The sequence below is a fragment of the Gossypium hirsutum genome, chromosome A05, assembly GCF_007990345.1.
Source record: "Gossypium hirsutum isolate 1008001.06 chromosome A05, Gossypium_hirsutum_v2.1, whole genome shotgun sequence".
NCBI lineage: Eukaryota > Viridiplantae > Streptophyta > Magnoliopsida > Malvales > Malvaceae > Gossypium > Gossypium hirsutum.
The window spans coordinates 108,427,326-108,445,894 of NC_053428.1; the positions used below are offsets into that span (position 1 = coordinate 108,427,326).

Consider the following 18,569-nt stretch of genomic DNA (forward strand, 5'->3'; position numbering starts at 1 on the left):
GAAAATAATGATGATAATTAAAAAGGATAGATAACAATATTGGACTCCGGCCTAAAAGTTTATATGAAGAAAAACCAACGTTATGACTGAGCGTGACCCATTTTCTATTTGATAAACTCGTGAACCAAGAGTTAGATGAAAAAGACCCTAACCTATTTTTTGTATGGAAACAAGAATCGAAGGTATAAACACAATAATGAATGCCACAAGAAAAGTCTTGATAAGTTCAGGTAAAAATGTTCTCAAGAACTTAAGAGATATCTCTAAAAAATATATTTCATTCCCATGCTCACATCACTTATTTCTTGTCTTCAATGTAGAACTATTGACTTGTATTTATGCTTTCTAATGATCTTGGAGCTTTTTGGAGACATTAAGAGTAAATTAGAGTCATTACTACAATTAACTCGAGCATTAAATGCATACTATAGACCACTTGTATCAATATAACTAGACTTGTGCCCGTAGAAGTCATGAAAAATATAACTGTTGGAGCAGCAAGTATGGGTAAAAGTTTGAGGGTTTCAAGGGTTCAGACTTATACCGATAGTTATATTGGTAATTGCTCATTGATTTTGTTGTATTGGTAGAAGTCCCCTTAAGTATCATTAAAAGTGTGATGTTTGGCTTGAAATGTTCTCTAAATTACTTCTATTGGTAGAACTCAATCAAAGTTGTATCGATAGATGGATTCCTAAGTATCGATAGAAGTCTGGAAGAATTATTGGGATGCTCACTGACTTGGTTCTATCAATACTTGTGTGACTATTTATTGGTAAAAGTCTCCCAAAATTGTAAAATTTGTTTTAAATCACGGTTTTTCAGAGGATTTTGTAATTTAAGTTACTAAATACTTTGAAAAAAATGTCAAGAGCTTTTTATCAATTGGTTGCAATTTTGACTTTATTATATCAAAACATGTAAAAAACTAGGGCCGACAAATATTGCTATATATCAAAATTTTAAAAATATTTTGCAAAAAAAAGAAAAAAAGAATCTACCTGGGAAGATGTGATTTGTGGAATTTTTTATTAAAAGTAGTAACATTTTTTGGTAAAATAAATAGCATAGTATAATTTAAAGAGGAGATATCTACTTATACCGGTGTAAAATTTAAGGGATTTTATACTATTCTATAATTTTTTTATATTATTGATATTTTAACAATCCAACCGTTGTATTTATTAATATATTTATACTTTTCATACATTTAAAAATTTGAACCGATTTGATATTTCTATCATGTTGATATAAAATATTGTTTATATTAACATATATTTAACGATTAAATTTTTTTTATATAAAACGAATAATTAAAAAATTAATTTATTAATTTATATTAAATTTAATATGCATAATTTATATGAATAAAGTATAAAATATGAGGGTTAAATTATTAAAATATTAATAAGTTAAAAGACTTATAAAATAATGTAAAATTACTTAATTTTAGCAAGTGAATGCTTTCTTATTAATTATATATAAAAAATAAAATAAAAAAAATTAGACAAAGTGATTTAGGGCTTACATAAATTCAAAATCTGTATGTTTGCCCAAATAAAAACCAAACAATCCTCTCCCCACCATCATCGTCTTCTGCCCTCTCTTTCAATTTCTCCTATTTTCCCCTCTCCCTCTTCCTTCTCCTGTCCCTAACCCAGGCCGTCACTTGCAAGTTTCCGAAGGAGCAAACCAGAGGCCAGGAAATTAATCAAGGTAATTTTTCAAACCTTAATGATTTTCTCGAGTGTTTTGTGTTAACTTTACGATTTTTTTGTGCATTTATTTGGTAAGTCTTTTTCCTTTCTTCTATTATCATTTTCCTCCTACCATCGTCCATCTCTTCTCTTTCTTGTCCCTGCAAATCAGTTTCTTTTTCTTCTCTTCTCATCTCAGTTCTCATCTACCTCCGTGTTTGCTGTGTTTTTATCTGACCCGTCCCGTGTCGACAGGGTACTGCACCCGAAATTGCCAAGTAAGGGTAAGAAATCTATTGTGTTTTCATTGTAATCAAAATTTCATTTACCTTCAATTTGTACCTAAGTTCTTATTTCAAGCAAAAGGCCAACTTTTGTTATTGTTGTTTACTGGATTCTTTTGTCAATATGGAAGCTGATGTTACTTGATTTATAAAAAAAAAATTGAAAGAAATTGTTAAGCCACAAGAGCTTACATATGGACAATAAATCTATAATTTCATTTAGTTACAATAAAAAAAAACATAGGAGTTTACTTGGAGAAGTGAATTTTCTTTTAAATTTTTTTATTTTAGCCAAAGAAAAATTTGGGTTTTAGCTTATCTAAACATAGAGAGAGAATTTTTTATGGGTTTTAGCTAAGGTCTTGAAAATTGGATCGGTCGGTTGAATCGGGAACCTAATTGGGTAATCGGTCTAAACAATAGTAAAAAAATTGTTTGGATCATTAATTGAGCAAAATCGGGGTTGCGATCCGGAAAATTGGTAAAAAAGACCAAATCGAACCGGTCTTTGGAAATTTTGGGCTCCTTGAGGTTGGGTCAAATTGGAAAAATGGTCCAATTGGCCCAACAATACAAAACCCTAGTTCTTTGAAAGAATTCAACCCCAAGTAGAGAAAAAGAAAATTAAAAATAAATGAAATAAATAATTAAAGAAACCTATTAACCCTAGACCCATCCCCACCTAGGTAATCACCACTATCCTCACTTATCCATTTGTCCTCTTTGGCTCTCTCAGCCTCTCTCCAATCTCCCTCCATTCGGCCTTCAACCTCTGCATTTGATTCCGTGTTTAGCCGCCTTTAACCGCCTTTAACCATCAACTTCTTTTGTTGTTCCTGTTGAAAAATGAGGGTAAAAAAGGAGAGGGAGGCTAGGCGAGAGAGGACAAATGAGAAATTGAAAGTGAAAGTTAATGATGATAAGATTTTTTAGGTTTTCTTATTTTATTTTGGTTATGGGCCTAAAATAGATGGGATGATTTATAAATTAGAACTTTAAAAGTCTGGTCCAAAATTTGTATCTTGTTTTATTTTTAAGTGTTTTTTAATAAGTTTTATTAAATAGTAAACCGATTGGATTGGTGGTCGGATCGATTGAATCGATCAGACTAAAAATTGGTGGTTTGACCATCAGTTCTATTTTGAAAACCTTGGTTTTAGCTTCATCTAATCATAAACAACAAACTAATTAGAGATGACTTCATCTAAACATAATCAATAAACTAATTAAGAGAGAATTTTATTTGGGAGTGAGTGGTAAGACCAAATGATGTTGACTTTTTATGTACTCAAATTGTGTTTAATTTTTTTTTATCTTGCTTATTTGAGAAAATGATAAAATTTTAACATTTTAAAAACACAAAGCATCATATATATAGGTCAACAAAATTTGTTGTTCAAAATTTCTCCAAATTAGAAGTATAGGTTTAAATTGTATCAATCTAAAAGGATATCAATCTTTTCTTGCTATGTTATTCCCCATGGTCTCTTTCATATACTTGTTATTATGGGATGCTTATATCATTTTTGTTGTTCAAAAAGTTATAGATACAAGTTCCTACTAATTGTTGAAGTATTTGTTGTGTAGCTTCATGCTCTTGAAATTGCTGTAATGGATCTCCATAACCTTCCATTTGAAGTTGGTCAACTAGTCGAGACGAGATCATTTTTGCCAGGGTATCGTGGTGCATGGTTTAGGTGCAAGGTATATGATTATGCAATATAAACGTGTTTTTTATTCTTAAAAATTTATGTGTCATTGCATGTTGGTTTGAGGAAAATAGCTTTGAAACATTGAATTTCGAACTAAGATGCAACAAATTCTTCAAAGATGATAGAAAACAATTGTTATGCTTGATAGGAGCTTTATGAGTCTTAATGGATTTTAGACTTGGTAATTCATGTTCATGATGCATTCATGTTTTTTTTTTCATGTCATAATCGTGGTTTATACTATGTATTAACATTAGGAAAGGAAATAAATGAAAGTAAAAAAAGGAAGATTAATGAAAGGTAATGATTACATATTATATTATGTGGATGTTTAAAATTAATAAATGAAAGGAAGATAAAAGTAATTCTAACAATATATGTTTTGACTAAACTGTGGAAAAGAAACAAAATGATTCATTATCATAATTTTTTACAATTAAAACCCTTTTTTAAAAAAATATATAGAAGATGTTGCCTTGTTTAATCGATTTTTTGGAAAAGCTTTTATCCTTTGATTTTATACAAATAACTTTTTACATGGCTTATAGGAACTAAAATGAAGAAATAAAAGTTCACTTTATTCTGAATTTAATTGCATGAATAAGTAGCTTTTTATATACGAAAATTAAGTAAGAAAAATCCACCTAAAGTCTCTCTTTCACCTATTATTTAATCTATCAAATCCCTTCAATTTAGGCTATCAAATCTATAAAGTGTAGCCTTAAGAATGGGTTTTACAACAAGAGAGCACTTAAGAGGAGGTAAGGGATTCGGGAGAATGCTAGAAGCTTTATTGTTCAAATGCTAAGCTGTGTACAAATGAGGAGGGGTGTTTCTTTTATATAGGTCAGCTCCTAAGATCAATATTGTGTATCTAGAATGTTCTACACAAGTCTATACAATTTTATATAAGGCTAGCTCTTTTAGAGCTTTCGGAACATTTTACTTGGTTTCACAAGGTTTCGGTCTTTACCTGTAAATTTCAGACTCTCTTGAGGCTTCTTACATGTTATTTAGTTAGTTGACATTTTGAGAGCCTTTAGATTCTTCGTTTCGAAAGTGCACTGTTTTGGGCCTACAACACTCAAAAGAGCCTCCCTAGGTCTTGTGCGGCCCTTGTTTGCACCTGGAGGGGTCTTCGTCTACGTGGGCGGGTTGCCCTGCACCTTTGGGTGCCTTGCTCATGTGTGAACCGTGGCACTTATCCTTTTTTCTCGAGTATGTTCGGGTTTGCGACAATGGTCACATCAAGGCTTATTTTCTTTTGCTTTGCATCATAGACTAAATTGATTCCTCAAGTAGCAAGGGTCGAACTGTTAGGCATAGTTGATACCATAGTCCTTAGTGTGAGCTTTTTTTTCCTCTCTTCCCTTTGGGCTTCAAAAAGTCTCTTGGAAGAATGGAAGGAGCTTGCTTCTCAAAATTCTCCCCCTTACTTTACCAAGGGACTTGTCTAATCCTATCAGGGACTTAAAGATTCCTTCTTTATGGTTTTTTCAAGCATATCTAATTTTTACTAATTACGGTTAAGAGTGTTATAATATTGAGTTACATTTAACTCACCTTGTAAATCATGAAGGATAGCTTTAATATTCAATAAGGGCCAGTTCTGCATTGCTTTTTAAAAGCACTTCTGGCTCCAAAAACACTTCTGGAAGAAAAGCTGCGCAGAACAAGCTGCTTTTGGCTGAAATTTTTAGCTTTTCAGAAGTGCTTTTGAAAAGCACTTCTCAAAAGGAAAAGCTAAATTTTTTTGTTTTTTCCCTCCCAAAAGTACTTTTAGTGTTTAATTACTTTTTCACCCCTCAAATAATATAGTACTTCCCATTTTTTTCTTAGTACTTAATACAAATGTGTTAAAATCATTAATTAAAAATAAAAAATAGTTTTTAAAATACTAATTATAAATATTTAATAGTTATACTTAAATATTTAAAATATAGTTTATATATTCTGATTAAATTTTATAAATAATTAATATTTCTTGCTTAAAAATATTTAAAATTTATATTTTATATATTAAAATATTAACAATAAGTTATAATAATAACATGTCTAAAATTGATATTTTATTTCTCAAAAGTACTTTTTGACAGCAATGATAAACACTCAAATTTTAAACTAAATTTTTCAAAAGCACTTCTGAAAAGCACTTTTCAAAAGCATTTTTCAAAAGCATTGCTAAACTAGCCCTAGGTAGTATTTTTGATGTGGTTTAGGGGAGAAATTAATAGCACTTAAAGAATTATAATAGGGAAAGAGATGAAACTCTAGAAAACTTAGGGTTATAAAAAACCTTAAGTTTTTCCTTGCAATTAAAGTTACTATCTTTTCTTGCAAATAAAGTTTTATTCTAGCCATAGGTTTAAAACCTAAAGATAACTAATAACCTTAAACGTCTATAATATATCTAATACTTAAAATAAAATATTTTCAAACAAAATTGATAATAAAATATTATAATAAAAATAGAAGCTCTTGCATTAAGTTTCATTGTCAGAATATGTTTTCTTAGCAATTGTCCAAATTGTAGGTTGTATTGTAAAAGAGAAAAATGAGCCCCATCTCATTATCCATGATGTTGATCAATTAGGACATAACCATATTATTTTTTGATCTCTAAATTTTGAAACGTTGATAATTTTATCTTTGGGGGGATGGCAGGAATAGTGATGTAATCATCTTTACCTTTGTTCGAGATAAACATCATTACTAACTTGGTCCATTGTGGATAGTTTTGGCCATTCAGTTTGTGACAAGTAATGAGCATGATTGAACCCTTTGATCCACCAGTACTCAAAGCTTCTTAAAGAGACATGGTTTTTGAAATATGGCTTGATTCTTATGTGATGAGGGTTTGGATCATGCCATTGTTTTAGATAGATAAACCAAGGCCGAACGTGGTTGAGATCTGAACAAAAAAAAAACCCAAATGGCATTTATACCTTGGTAGAAATATTATGAAGAGTTCATGTAGAATTCTAAGAGGAATTAGAATGAAGAAATAGAAGTTCTCTATATTTTGAATTTTACATCACGAATAATCAGCCTTTTATACACAAAAAGTAAGCTATAATTCAACCTAAAGTCTCCCTTAAGTGTCGATCAGCTATACATAGTCTCTTATAATGCAATCTATCAAGTACCTTCAATTTAGCCTATTAAATGCTAAGAACCTTGGAAAATAATCGTAGATTCCCACATGGATAATGGCCTGTATTGGCTTGATATAATGTTTGGATTGATTCTAGGTGAAGGGACCAAGAGCGAGTTTTAGGAGGATAGAGAATGGAAGAATAGGACCAAGAGCGAGTTTTAGGAGGATAGAGAATGGAAGAATAGGACCAAGAGCGAGTTTTAGGAGGATAGAGAATGGAAGAATAGAAAAAAAGGGGACGTGATTATTTTTGAAAAAAAAAAGAAGAGTTTTTCCCCTTAACTTTAGGCCACATCATCATGCCATGTTATTTGTTATGTTGACAAAAAAATCAAAGAGAGTTGGTTGTAACAGAAGGCAATCTTTTGTTTGAAATTAGTGTTTGGATACAAATTAGAAGATAATGGTTTGTTTGGGTTCTAAAACGCAATGATTGGATTGGAGTAAATGAAGAGAAAGAAAACTAAAAAAGAGAACCTTTGTCATTTTTGATAATTTTATTAATTTTTATTAAGCAAGAGAAATAAAGGCAAGTTGAGTATCTCTTGCTTTCCCTTGAAACATTGATTTTTCATTTACCTCAATTTGGGGGAAAGGAAAGTAAAATCTATTTTAAAATGTAAAATGGTAAAATTTTAGTAATTGTTTCTTAATGAGTTTTCCTTCAGTTTTAATTTTACACAAAACAATACCAAAGTTTTAATAGTTTGTGTACTTGAATAATTTTTTGTGTAATTCGAGTGAAATAAAACATTACAAGATTTGTAATAATTTATATAATTGGATAATGTTTTATGTTGTAATTATTCAAAACATCACAAATGTTGTAATAGTTTATGTTATTGGGTAGTGTTTTGCATAATTACCTAAAATATTACAAAAATTGTGTAATTGTATAGTTACACAAAACCTAGAAGTTGTAAAAGATTGTTTGGTTGGGTAATGTGGTGTTAGTTGGAGGTGATTGAAAGCTTTTTTTAAAAGCTCACCTTAGAAGTTCTTTGTAAAATGTCTTTCTTACCCTTTTAAGCTTTTACATAAATTATTTTAGGTAAAGGTTATAATCGGAAAAATCTTAAAGTTATTTAATTTCTTTTCCAATGTTTAACCAAACAAAGATTGTGTAAATTCCTTTATTTTCTTTTACTAATTTTAAACATCCAAAGCCTATAACTTATTTACTTAGACTTTCTTTCTTGCAAGTAAAGTTACTATGCTTTCTTGCAAATAAAGTTTTATTCTAACCTTTAGTTTAAACCCTTAAAATAACTAATAACCTTAGTCATTTATGAAATATCTAAAAATAAATATTATAAAATAAAATTGATATAATAAAATATTATAATAAAAATAAAGGCTCGTATCCTCTTTGGCTTGGGAAACTTCACTCTGGTGAAATTTCACCACCTCAATGTAACTTTCTCATTCAACTCTTTGCAACTTTTCTTCCACTGTCTAAGAACTTTCACTAGTTGTTTTGCTATTTGTTTCTGCAAAAATCTCTTATATCTATAACCCATTTAACCCAAGCTTCTTTAACACAAATCACATCTTTAACGGTCTTTGTTTTAGCTTTAGGAAGTTGCATATCATTTAAATTTTCAACATCATTTGTTATGTTGTTACTTAGAATCAAATAATCCTTATTGATTAGTGGCTAGCATAAAACCACGTAGAGGAAAAAAAACTTGCTAAGATTCTCATGAATGATTTTTGCATTAATTTTATCAAAGAGCTTAGAAGTGTCATCGCAACCTATGAGCATTAATCTTCTCAAGGAGCTTAGAAGTGTCATCCCAACCTTTCAGGAAACAGGAGTAGCTCCATAAAAGCAAATATGTTTAATTGTAACCTCTCCACCATACCTAAATCAATATGAGAACCTAACCATGCTTCAAGTGAATGTCTTGTAGATGCAATGTGCTTCGTATGTTCAAAATCAATGCTAATACACTCAGTAAGTGCAACTCGGTTATCTTTCTTGGAATCCAACTTCTACCTTTCTTGTGGATTGCCTTTCAAATTGTCAAACTCAGATTCAATACTACAATTAGTTTTGCAACACACCCTCCAAAAATATCTTTGCCATTGGAAAAGTCAGCCAAGAGATGTGAATAGTTGGAGCAACTTTTGAAGGTTTAGAGAACATATCATCATTGATGGGTGTGCTCACCCAAATAAGAAGCAAGTCTGAATGTCTAGGGAGATGAACATGCAAAATTATTAAATGAAAGTCCTCATATGCCTCTTTGGCCAAGACTCCTTCGTCAAGCATTCTTGCTTTTTCTTAGTTCAATATTTGAATTCTTTCCCTTCAAAACTTGTTTCAATGTTGAAATCGAATTAACTCTTTTTACCTTAGAACCATCACTCGACATTGTGTCCCTTAAGATATCCTAGAGATTTTCAACTTGCCTCCAATCCTCCCCTTTTTTTGAAGGTGTGTCTATCATTGTATGAACAACCAAAGACTCTAAACTGGATGCATATCAATTGTTTCACTTTCTTAATGATATTCATCATAGATAGGTTCCAACATATTATCATCTTGCTTTTCCACGTGCATCTTTCCATAAGTCAGCAACTTCAACATTGATCCCACCCTCGTTTAATTCAAGGGCATGCTCTAATCGCTCCATTCCTCCTTGTACCACAAGGTTTGCGGTCCAATATAAATAAGGTTTTCTTCCACACCAAAATTAGACTTATCAACGAGAATACCTTTTGGTATGACCAAATGGTGGTTAGCACTTGAAATCTCCATTAAGGTTCCTTTTTGTTCCTACTATAGCCAAGCATAACTGCATGCCATAAATCTTCAATCGCTCTTCGTAGTGCAACCAATTGTTTTTTTTTTAATCTTGATTTCCTCAAACTTTTATGCATCCAACCACGACTTAAAAGCACACCGTAATATAAACTTAGGTTTTGATAACCAAATTTGATGTGGTTTAGGTGAGAAAACAGTAAAATAGAAAGAATTAGGGTTGAACAATTTAGTAAGATGAAACTTTAAAAAACTTAGGGTTATAGACCACTTCTAGTTTTCTATTAATTCAAAGAAAATAATGGTTCTAAAGCATACAACTCGTTTATATAGATTTTCTTTCTTGCAAGTAAACTTAATATGCTTTCTTGCAAATAAAGTTTTATTCTAACCTTAGCTTTAAATACTTAAAAATAAATATTATAAAAATAAAATTGACATATAATATCCTAATAAAAATAAAATTCTTGTGTGACCAAATAAAGATGATAAAAAGTATTTTAGTACTTCAACCAAATTCCAACCAAAAAAGGAGAAAAGAAATCAATTGTTAATTAGATAACATGAGCAAATATAAAACTCCGCTTTATTATGATAACAAAATTTGCAACATGTTCGGAAAACAAGTGCAAAAAAGTAGAAAAGAAAAGTACGTGTGCATTAGCTAGTGCAAATTTTAGAGTTGGAGAGTTAAAGCCAAGGAAATTGAAACTAGGGTGATGAAAGAGTGAACAGTTAAAAAAAAAGAAAGGACATTGGCGGTGAAGTTAATTGGGCTACCAATGATAAGGAACATGAAGATTTGGGTGTAGGGTATGACATTGCTCTTTTGGAATGTGACATATGACATTACTTGTTTAAATTTTGAGCTAAGATGTAGATGATGGTAGGAGATGCATCTTTGGGGGAAAAAAGGTTAAGTGTTACCTTAGGATGTAGTGTAAGGGTTTTTGCAAATAGATGGGGGAGAAAGATACATGAAGACCAGATGACACAGTTGAAATTAGAAAAACATCATCTTAGTATGAAGTTCATTGAAGAAGTGGCCTTAAATAGTGCATGATAAGGTAAAATAAAGGTTGTATTTTATTGAGATGTTCTAAGCCATGTAGTTGGTTGTTCAGTGGTATTTTATAAACAAGCTAACAATTGTTTGCAAGTTTCTTGCTATGATAATCAACTCAAAGTAGAAGGATTAGGTGACTAGATCTGATGAGGTGTAAAATCTTACATTACATTCATAATCTAAAATTTGTGACAAATTGACCTCATTTTTAATGATTTTGATCCATTTTTCTCTGAATAGTAAAAACAAATGAATCGAACTTTTTTGTTCTTTGATATATTTTCTCAAGTAACGTTCCAATTGTATTTATTTGTTAATTATTATAAGTGCGTTTTGTGCATTATTATTAGGGCAAACTTTACCTATAGTCACCTAACTATTAGCGTGTTTTTGTTTTAATCGTAAAAAGTGAAAAATTCTCAATTTCGTCACCAATGTTATGGAAAATGATTTTTTTACTCACTCTTTAAGTGTGTAACAGAATGTTGCCATAGCATTCCTTTATCTAATGTAGATTTTTTTTCCACATTGTCAAACTAACTGGCTTTCTAATTTCCACCTAATATATATATTTTTTAATTTTTACTACCTTCTAACCCTAACCATGTTTTGGAATCTCTCTTCATTGGCCAAATATCGAAAAACTTTCTAGTAAATTCATTTTTCATCTTCTAGTTCTATTCCACTTCTTTTTTTTTTTCTTTCTCTTTCCTTGTCAACCTTGGCCTTCCAATTTTCATTTTTTCTTCAGCTTTTGGCTGCTTTGAATCTACATCAGTTCCCTTATCCTCTGTTGTTATTTCAATAGTTTCCATCTCGAAAGAGGCATTGCTCTCATTCTCCACCCCATTCATTAGATTATATTCACCTACCAAAAGTGAAAGCTCTTTAATATCACCATAATTACCAGTCATTGCATTGCATTCTTGCTTTGCATCATGGATGAAAGTCTTTTATTGGCTGCATATAGGATCCTTTCTTTCGTATTCAATTGTATTTTCTTCCCGAGTAGAACATGTATTTTTGGTTTATTTTTCGGTTTTATTGCATTTTGTCTATTATGTTTAACTTTTAATTAGTTAATTATTATGTTATGTGAGTTATTATTATTCTTTTATCGTAAGTTGAGGAAACTTGACATTTTGTCTATTAGTTTATTGTTCTATGGATTTATTACATTTTGTTTATTGTATCAACTTAATTTTTAATTAATTATTATTAGGGTATACTACATTAGTAGTCACACAATTATGAAAAGTTATAAAATGATCACCCAACAATCTTAGATTTTTTGGTGTTTTCATTTTTATGTTAGCTAGCTGGTGACTAAAAATGATAAAATTGAATAGTCGAGTGACCAAAAAGGAAATTTACTAATACTTATCGATTGAGTCTTAGCTCAATTGACATGGGTATTTGTTGCCAATGCAGTAGAACGTGAGTTCGAGTGCGTTGAAGCGCATTATCTTCATATTTATGGGTTGGGAAATGGCTATAGGTAGTTCTAGGCATTGTGTAAAAAAGGGCAAATATGATCAGAACTATAATGAGTTCAAAAAAGAAAAGGAAATTTGCTAATATTTGGGTAACTATTTTGTAACTTTTCATAGTTGGATAATCAAAAAAGAAAAAAAAAGTTAGTTGGGTGGCCTCTACTGTACTTTACCCTTAATATTATTACGAGGGTTTCTATTATTTTATTTATTATAAATTGAGAAAATATTACATTTTATTCATATTTTTCTTAGTCACCTTTTACTCTTTGTATAATTTGATAGCTTTTCTAGTTTTTATTTGTTATTAAGGATCATTTAGTAAAAAGTGCTATGAGGTTATCTTATATCCTCTCAACCAAATAAAATAAATTTACATTCAAGCTAATTGAATCAAACAAGAAGATTTAAGATTACCACTAATGTTCTATATGATTAGTCACTTTTCCCTCTCGGCATAACTTAATAGCTTTTTTAGTCCTGATTTGGGATGATGAATTAGTGAAAAGTGCTACAAGGTTATCTTATACTCTCAACCGTCAAAAAAGAAAAAATCACATTACTAATAATGTACTTAAGTAACTTAAATAGGGTTAAACCTATTACTAGAAGTACTCTAATAGTTTCTCATCTAAATGCCTTGTGTTATTGTATTGGAAAATAATACCATCCTTGCAAATGTGCATGATTACTTATAAAGTTTAAAATAGTCTCATCTTTATACTTGCACATAGTGAAATGTTGCCTTGAGCTTTACAAGGGTCAATGAGACACAACTAGGTCACTTATTTATGTCATCATAAGTATTTTGCTCTAGTCGATTCACATGTTCTTCGAATTTCCTTTCTTTTCTTTAAATATTCTTCTTTTCCCCATGTTTGCTTTGTGGTACCTTTTCTATTATTTATCTAAGCCTTGGGTTTTCATATAATTTCTTGTGTTTGTAGTTTTATATTTTGTATGTTCTTGTTAAGTAAGACTCCCATGTGATGATTGTTTTGGAAAATAAGCTTAAAATTGATAATCATATTGATAAATGAATAGGTACTTGAAAGAGAAATGGTTAATTAATATTCTGGAAATTGAACTTTTTTGAAATGTTAATTTTAAGCCATCAAACTTTTATGTCTAGTTTTATAAAGAACGTGTTGTTGAGTAGATTAAGACTTTATAGTTTGAATGTTTTCTTCCCTTTAAATTTTTAAAGTTATTCTTGTTAGTATTTTGTTAATTTTCAAATGAGACAACAATTTGCTTGTTCTTTATATTTGTGTTTTTTTTTAGATAAAGGAAATTGGTTGGAGGAACAAGGAACTAGGACATGCCTTGAAATATGTTGATTTTCCAGATGAGAGTAAGTACTCTCTATCGAGCTAAGCCATTGTTTTAGAATTCCACTCAATATAATTTCATAAGAGGTCAATAATAAAAGTAGGGGAAAAATATTTGTTCCTTGACCTAATGGTCAAGTGAACCATGCTATATGAATTACAAAACTCCCTCCAAAAGTGATTTTTTTAAAGAAAACAAAATCAATACATTCAAAAAGGAATTTGCCTAAAAATTCAAAGTTCCATATATATATATGAGTTTGCACAAAATAACCTTATTGTGAGAAATTAAATTGTGTTGCTTTTGATAAAATTTCAATATTTCGTTAATGTATTCCTTTTACAGAAATACGTTGGACAAAGTTATATCAAAAGTCTCGTAAACCAAAGGATAATAAGCGAAGCTTGATGGTGCGCCCTTGCTTTCCTTCTGTTTACCATGAAAGTCAGATGCCTGACGTCAATACAATTTCAGAGACGGTTGTTATAGTCAATGATTCTTGGAAGGTGGGTGATTTGGTAGATTGGTGGACTGATAATTGCTTTTGGACTGGGACAATAATTGAAAAGTTGGACGATGAAAATTTTAAGGTAATATCTTTTTATCTATGATTTTTCTAATAGAGCAGAGTTCTCAATATATCTTGTCCTTGCATTTTATTTCAAAAGCCATTTGGAAGATGCATCTATATTTGTTTCCTGTAACTGTAGGCCCATATCATATAAGTTGTGGTACAATTATAGTTGGATGAGATATATTCTTAAATGCCTATTTGTCGTTTCTACTCTACCTAGTATCCACACCTCTTATGTCGCATGTCCAAACATCCTTTGAAGTTAGTATTAGGTGGTTTAAATCTCAATTGAATATTATTCTCTTATGAGATACCATTTTTCTTATGCATTAGTTCGTAATGTTTTTGAGAAATAATGTGATTATATATCCCATCTATCTATAGTAGGTGTTCTCAAGTGCCTATCCATATGAACACTTTTCTTATTGAGAATTACATCTAGTGGTTGTTTCTGTTCTAATGTTCTTGGTTTCACTTGTTTACACAGATTGAGTTGCCACCTCCTCCTGAGGGTGAAGGGTGTTTATATGATGTTTCTTGCAAAGACTTGCGTCCATCACTGGATTGGTCTGTGGATGAAGGCTGGAAGCTACCCAAGGTTACTGCCCCACACTCTTTCTCTTGCATTTTATCTAATCTAATCTAGGCTATTTCCTGGCTTAGTATTTGTGTTGATTTTGTTCAACACCCAATATCTGTTGATGCAATGAAGTATAACAAATTGATATTAGAACAATCTAAAAACCGAGTTTGACATGATAGAAAATAATGAAAACGGAGTTAGAGAACTTAGTAAGTTATAGATTTGTATGCACTTCTCAATTTTCACTGTAATTTGACCCATGACCTTTGGTATTCTTTTTATGAAGTTTCTTCAACTTGGACAATAGGTATTCTTTATATCTGGAATTTAGAAAGCAGTTCTTTGGTGCAATATGTCTCTTCATCTGTGGATCTACTTTATCCAATTATGTCTAAAGCAATATGTGTTAACAGGAAAGTGGTTATTGTATCCTTAAATGCTTATCAATTTTTTCCGATCTGGTTGTTGTAGGGGGGTAAATATCATCTTTATTGTGCTCGAATAGTTAAGCCTCTTTATCGAGGTAAGAATGCATCTAAACATTCTTTTGGCTGCTCAAGTGTTTTGACTTATGATTATGTGTATGCATGAAAAGAATGTTCTGTTTTCATTCTGATTTATCTGTCTCAAAACTTATGGTAAGCTTAACTTTGCCTTATTGCAACCTTGAAAGTTGCCTTGGCATATTTTTTCAATTGATATAAGAGAATATTTCTTCTAAGTTTTGAAACTAATTTATATTTTTATGTATTAAACATGTTACCTTCTATATAATTGTATTTTGTTAAGAGTCATTACACCTGCGTGCGCGCACATGTATGAACAAACAATAGTTCCTAATTTATCAAAATGATAACCCTATTCAAGTATTTCATATAACTTCACTAGAATGTATATCTAGAAAAGGAGTAACTGACTATATAATTATAATTATTTAAATGTTATTAGAATCATTCTTTAATGTAAAGATTTTATTTATGTTTATCAGATAATGTCATTTTTATAAGCTTTTTGTTTGACATAATACATGTTTATTGCACATGTTATCCCTCGTTTCTAATCTATCGTGACTCTTCCGTGGCTGCATTAAAACTTTCTTTCAATATTTTGATTACTTCCAAACCTAGTGAAAACACATGAAAGGTCAAAAATGGTTTTCTATCAATTTTTTTTTGTTGCACATTTGCATTTCCTGGCATGAGTTTGGTGTTTGCTCTCATTGATCTTTCACTTTTGATTTCTTTTTAGTCTTTTTGTTTTGATTAGGTCCAATCTAGTTGGTTTAACTTCAAGTATATTATTTTTGCATAAAATCCCTTCTAGTCTCTAGCTTGGTTGTATGGTAGTTATATCAAACCATAGAAGAAGCTCTATGTAGTTGTTAATGCTCTGACCTATAGATCATTCACATCTGTTGCTTTGACTATATAGTTTTCTTGAACAACTCGTGTCTGGCACTCATCCCAACATATGGATATGGGGACATGATATCTAAAGATCCTGCAAATACATGAAAATTTTTAAAAAATTCAACCATACATGTGTTAGATGCCCATGTTCGATATCATAGCAAAGTGTAGTTCTTTGTGCTTGTTGACACACTAGTCTCACCTCTTAATTTTTGTTTGATAACCATTTTTGTCATTCTATTGCACATCAAAATGGTAGTATATTAAGACTTCTTTTGTAAGGGGAAAAGTAGTGCTTCCTGGATCTTCTTATTCCTTGTGTGTTGACTTTTTCTTAGTATCATGGTCTTAGAAAGGAGCCATGAATCCCACATTAGCTGTGTACTAGTGTTATGGAAATACAAGTGTTAAAACCATCTTTGACCAGTGAAGCGCCTTTTTGGACAATTGTAAGGCTAAATTAATCAAAATGGATAATACCTTGTATGTTGGTGTGAATTGCAACATTTGGTATCAGAGCTAACTTTGGGGATAATAGCGATGTCTCACTAAAGATAGTGGGCCTTTATTGGAGTTTGGGGGGATGTCATGGGCCTAGTAGGGAGCCATGAATCCCACATAGATTGTTTACTAGAGTTGGTTTTATGATATCAATGTCTGCCTTTTGTGGAGAAAACTGTTAGATCCATGGGTTAAAGTGGACAATACCTTGCAAGTTGGTGTGGATTGTGGCATTTGGTACTAGAGTTAACCTTAGGGGCACTAGTGATTTCCACTAAGGACAATGAGCCTTTATTGGATTGCAAGAGGATGTCATGGTCCTTGATAGAAGCTATGAGTTCCACATCAGTTGTGTACTAAAGTTGGTCTTATGATATAAATCTTCACACCACCTCAACTTGTGAGGCACCTTCTGTAGACAAAACCATTAGGTCCAATGGACCAAAGGGATAATGCCTTTTAAGTTGGTTTGGACTGTGACAATTATCTTGTACGCTTACATGGAAAATGGTGGTTGCAGGGGACTCCCCAAACTTGATAGATTGCATTGTTAGGGAGAGGGAAATTGATGTTCAATCAACAGAGAAAGCACCAACCAAGCATAAGGGTTCTTTATCTTCTCATATTTCAACTGGCTCTTATAAAGGAAAGCAATCGGTGAAGAAATCTTTGAATGAAAAACATACGAACATTACAAAGAAAACTGTAGGCCTTGATGTTGTGGATGATGTCCCTAAAAAGAGAAATTGCTCATATGGTGTTTCAAGTCCACATATTCAATATGCCTCAACACAAGTGCCGGGGATGGTGGACAAATATGATGGTAGTGGGTTAAAGAAGATGAAAACCGAAGAAAGTGTTTGCTTGAATTCTACTTACTCTGACACAATAGAAGCTGCAATTTTGGATTTGGAGGAACTTGTTTGTCGGGTTAAATGGCTTAAACGCATCTTAGATTTCGGAACGCCATTATCAAATAATTTGACGTCTTCTTGGAAGTTCATAGAACATCGTGAACCATCTATACCAAAATGAGTGCATATGCAGAAGGTTAGTTTGCATGATTAATAATTGTTGAGTATTTGCCTATAATTTGATTAAGTTGGTTTATGCCTAGATCTTGAGCACTGTTGCTGCACTTTAGTGTTGAGATTTATTTAGTAAGGCTTATGGAGATAATTCCTCTTTTAATGTATCTAGCACCTGCATTCAACACATGCTTGTATATAGGGTATGAGAGTATGACTTTCCTCGTGTGAAAAAAAATTAAATATACCTATGTAGGATGCAGTCTTGTTTTAGACATTTTTCTGAGTCCAGGTGTAGGTGTATGTTGCTCTGTTTTTCATTTTTCTTGAAGTATCTGTGTTCAACATTCATGTTGGGACATATATCCGGAGATGAGTATGGAGATATGATCCTTTGAATGCATTGAAAAACTTTTAAAAGAAAATTGAACTCATCCATGTTGGACACATATCTGTATCCGGCACTCACACCTGCATCCAAGCAACATAGATGTTGATAATGTTGAGAGAAAGTGGACACATAGTTTGCCATTTTGGGGTGAAGTACAAAAATGAATCCCTTGAATAATGAGTTTATTTTGCTGCCGACGTATAATCAGCCTGTAACCTGTCGTTGTTGTTTGCCTTGTGTAGTAAGGCTTTTTTTTTTTTTCTATTTTGCATCAAGGTAGTAGTTGTTATTCCAATTTTTATGCGAATAATTTACTGCTGTCAATTCTATATTGCCTTACGAAGATTGCTAATTATTTCTCTAGATCAGAAATTCTCATCGTTTTACATTTTTCTTTGTTTTTGTTGCAAAGATTGGTGGATGTAATGGCCATTCGAATCCGAAGGAGCAGCTTGACTTGGATTTACAAATTTGCCGGTACTTCAGAAATCTTTTTATAGAGTTGACTGTTTTTGGTTTTGTATAGGAAAGAGTAACTGCATCCAAGGCTTGGTTTGGCCATATAGTTTTGGCCA

The 18,569-nt window shown here is 31.5% G+C and overlaps 1 protein-coding gene across 3 annotated transcripts; it reads left to right on the forward strand.

Moving 5' to 3' along the window:
- The first annotated feature begins 1,505 nt into the window (after positions 1–1,505).
- On the forward strand, positions 1,506–17,625 carry LOC121229697 (uncharacterized). Of its 3 annotated transcripts, none has more exons than XM_041114530.1 (8): positions 1,506–1,716; positions 1,953–1,981; positions 3,569–3,685; positions 13,461–13,530; positions 13,854–14,098; positions 14,570–14,680; positions 15,137–15,188; positions 17,096–17,625. In XM_041114530.1, exons 3-8 carry the CDS (start codon positions 3,593–3,595, stop codon positions 17,608–17,610), a joined length of 1,086 nt encoding a protein of 361 aa, XP_040970464.1. In that variant the 5' UTR covers positions 1,506–1,716; positions 1,953–1,981; positions 3,569–3,592; the 3' UTR covers positions 17,611–17,625. The 3 variants fall into 3 exon arrangements, with proteins under 3 accessions (XP_040970464.1, XP_040970462.1, XP_040970463.1); XM_041114529.1 differs by having other exon boundaries at positions 1,530–1,716; positions 1,897–1,981; XM_041114528.1 differs by lacking the exon at positions 1,953–1,981 and having other exon boundaries at positions 1,516–1,716.
- Positions 17,626–18,569: the final 944 nt, after the last annotated feature.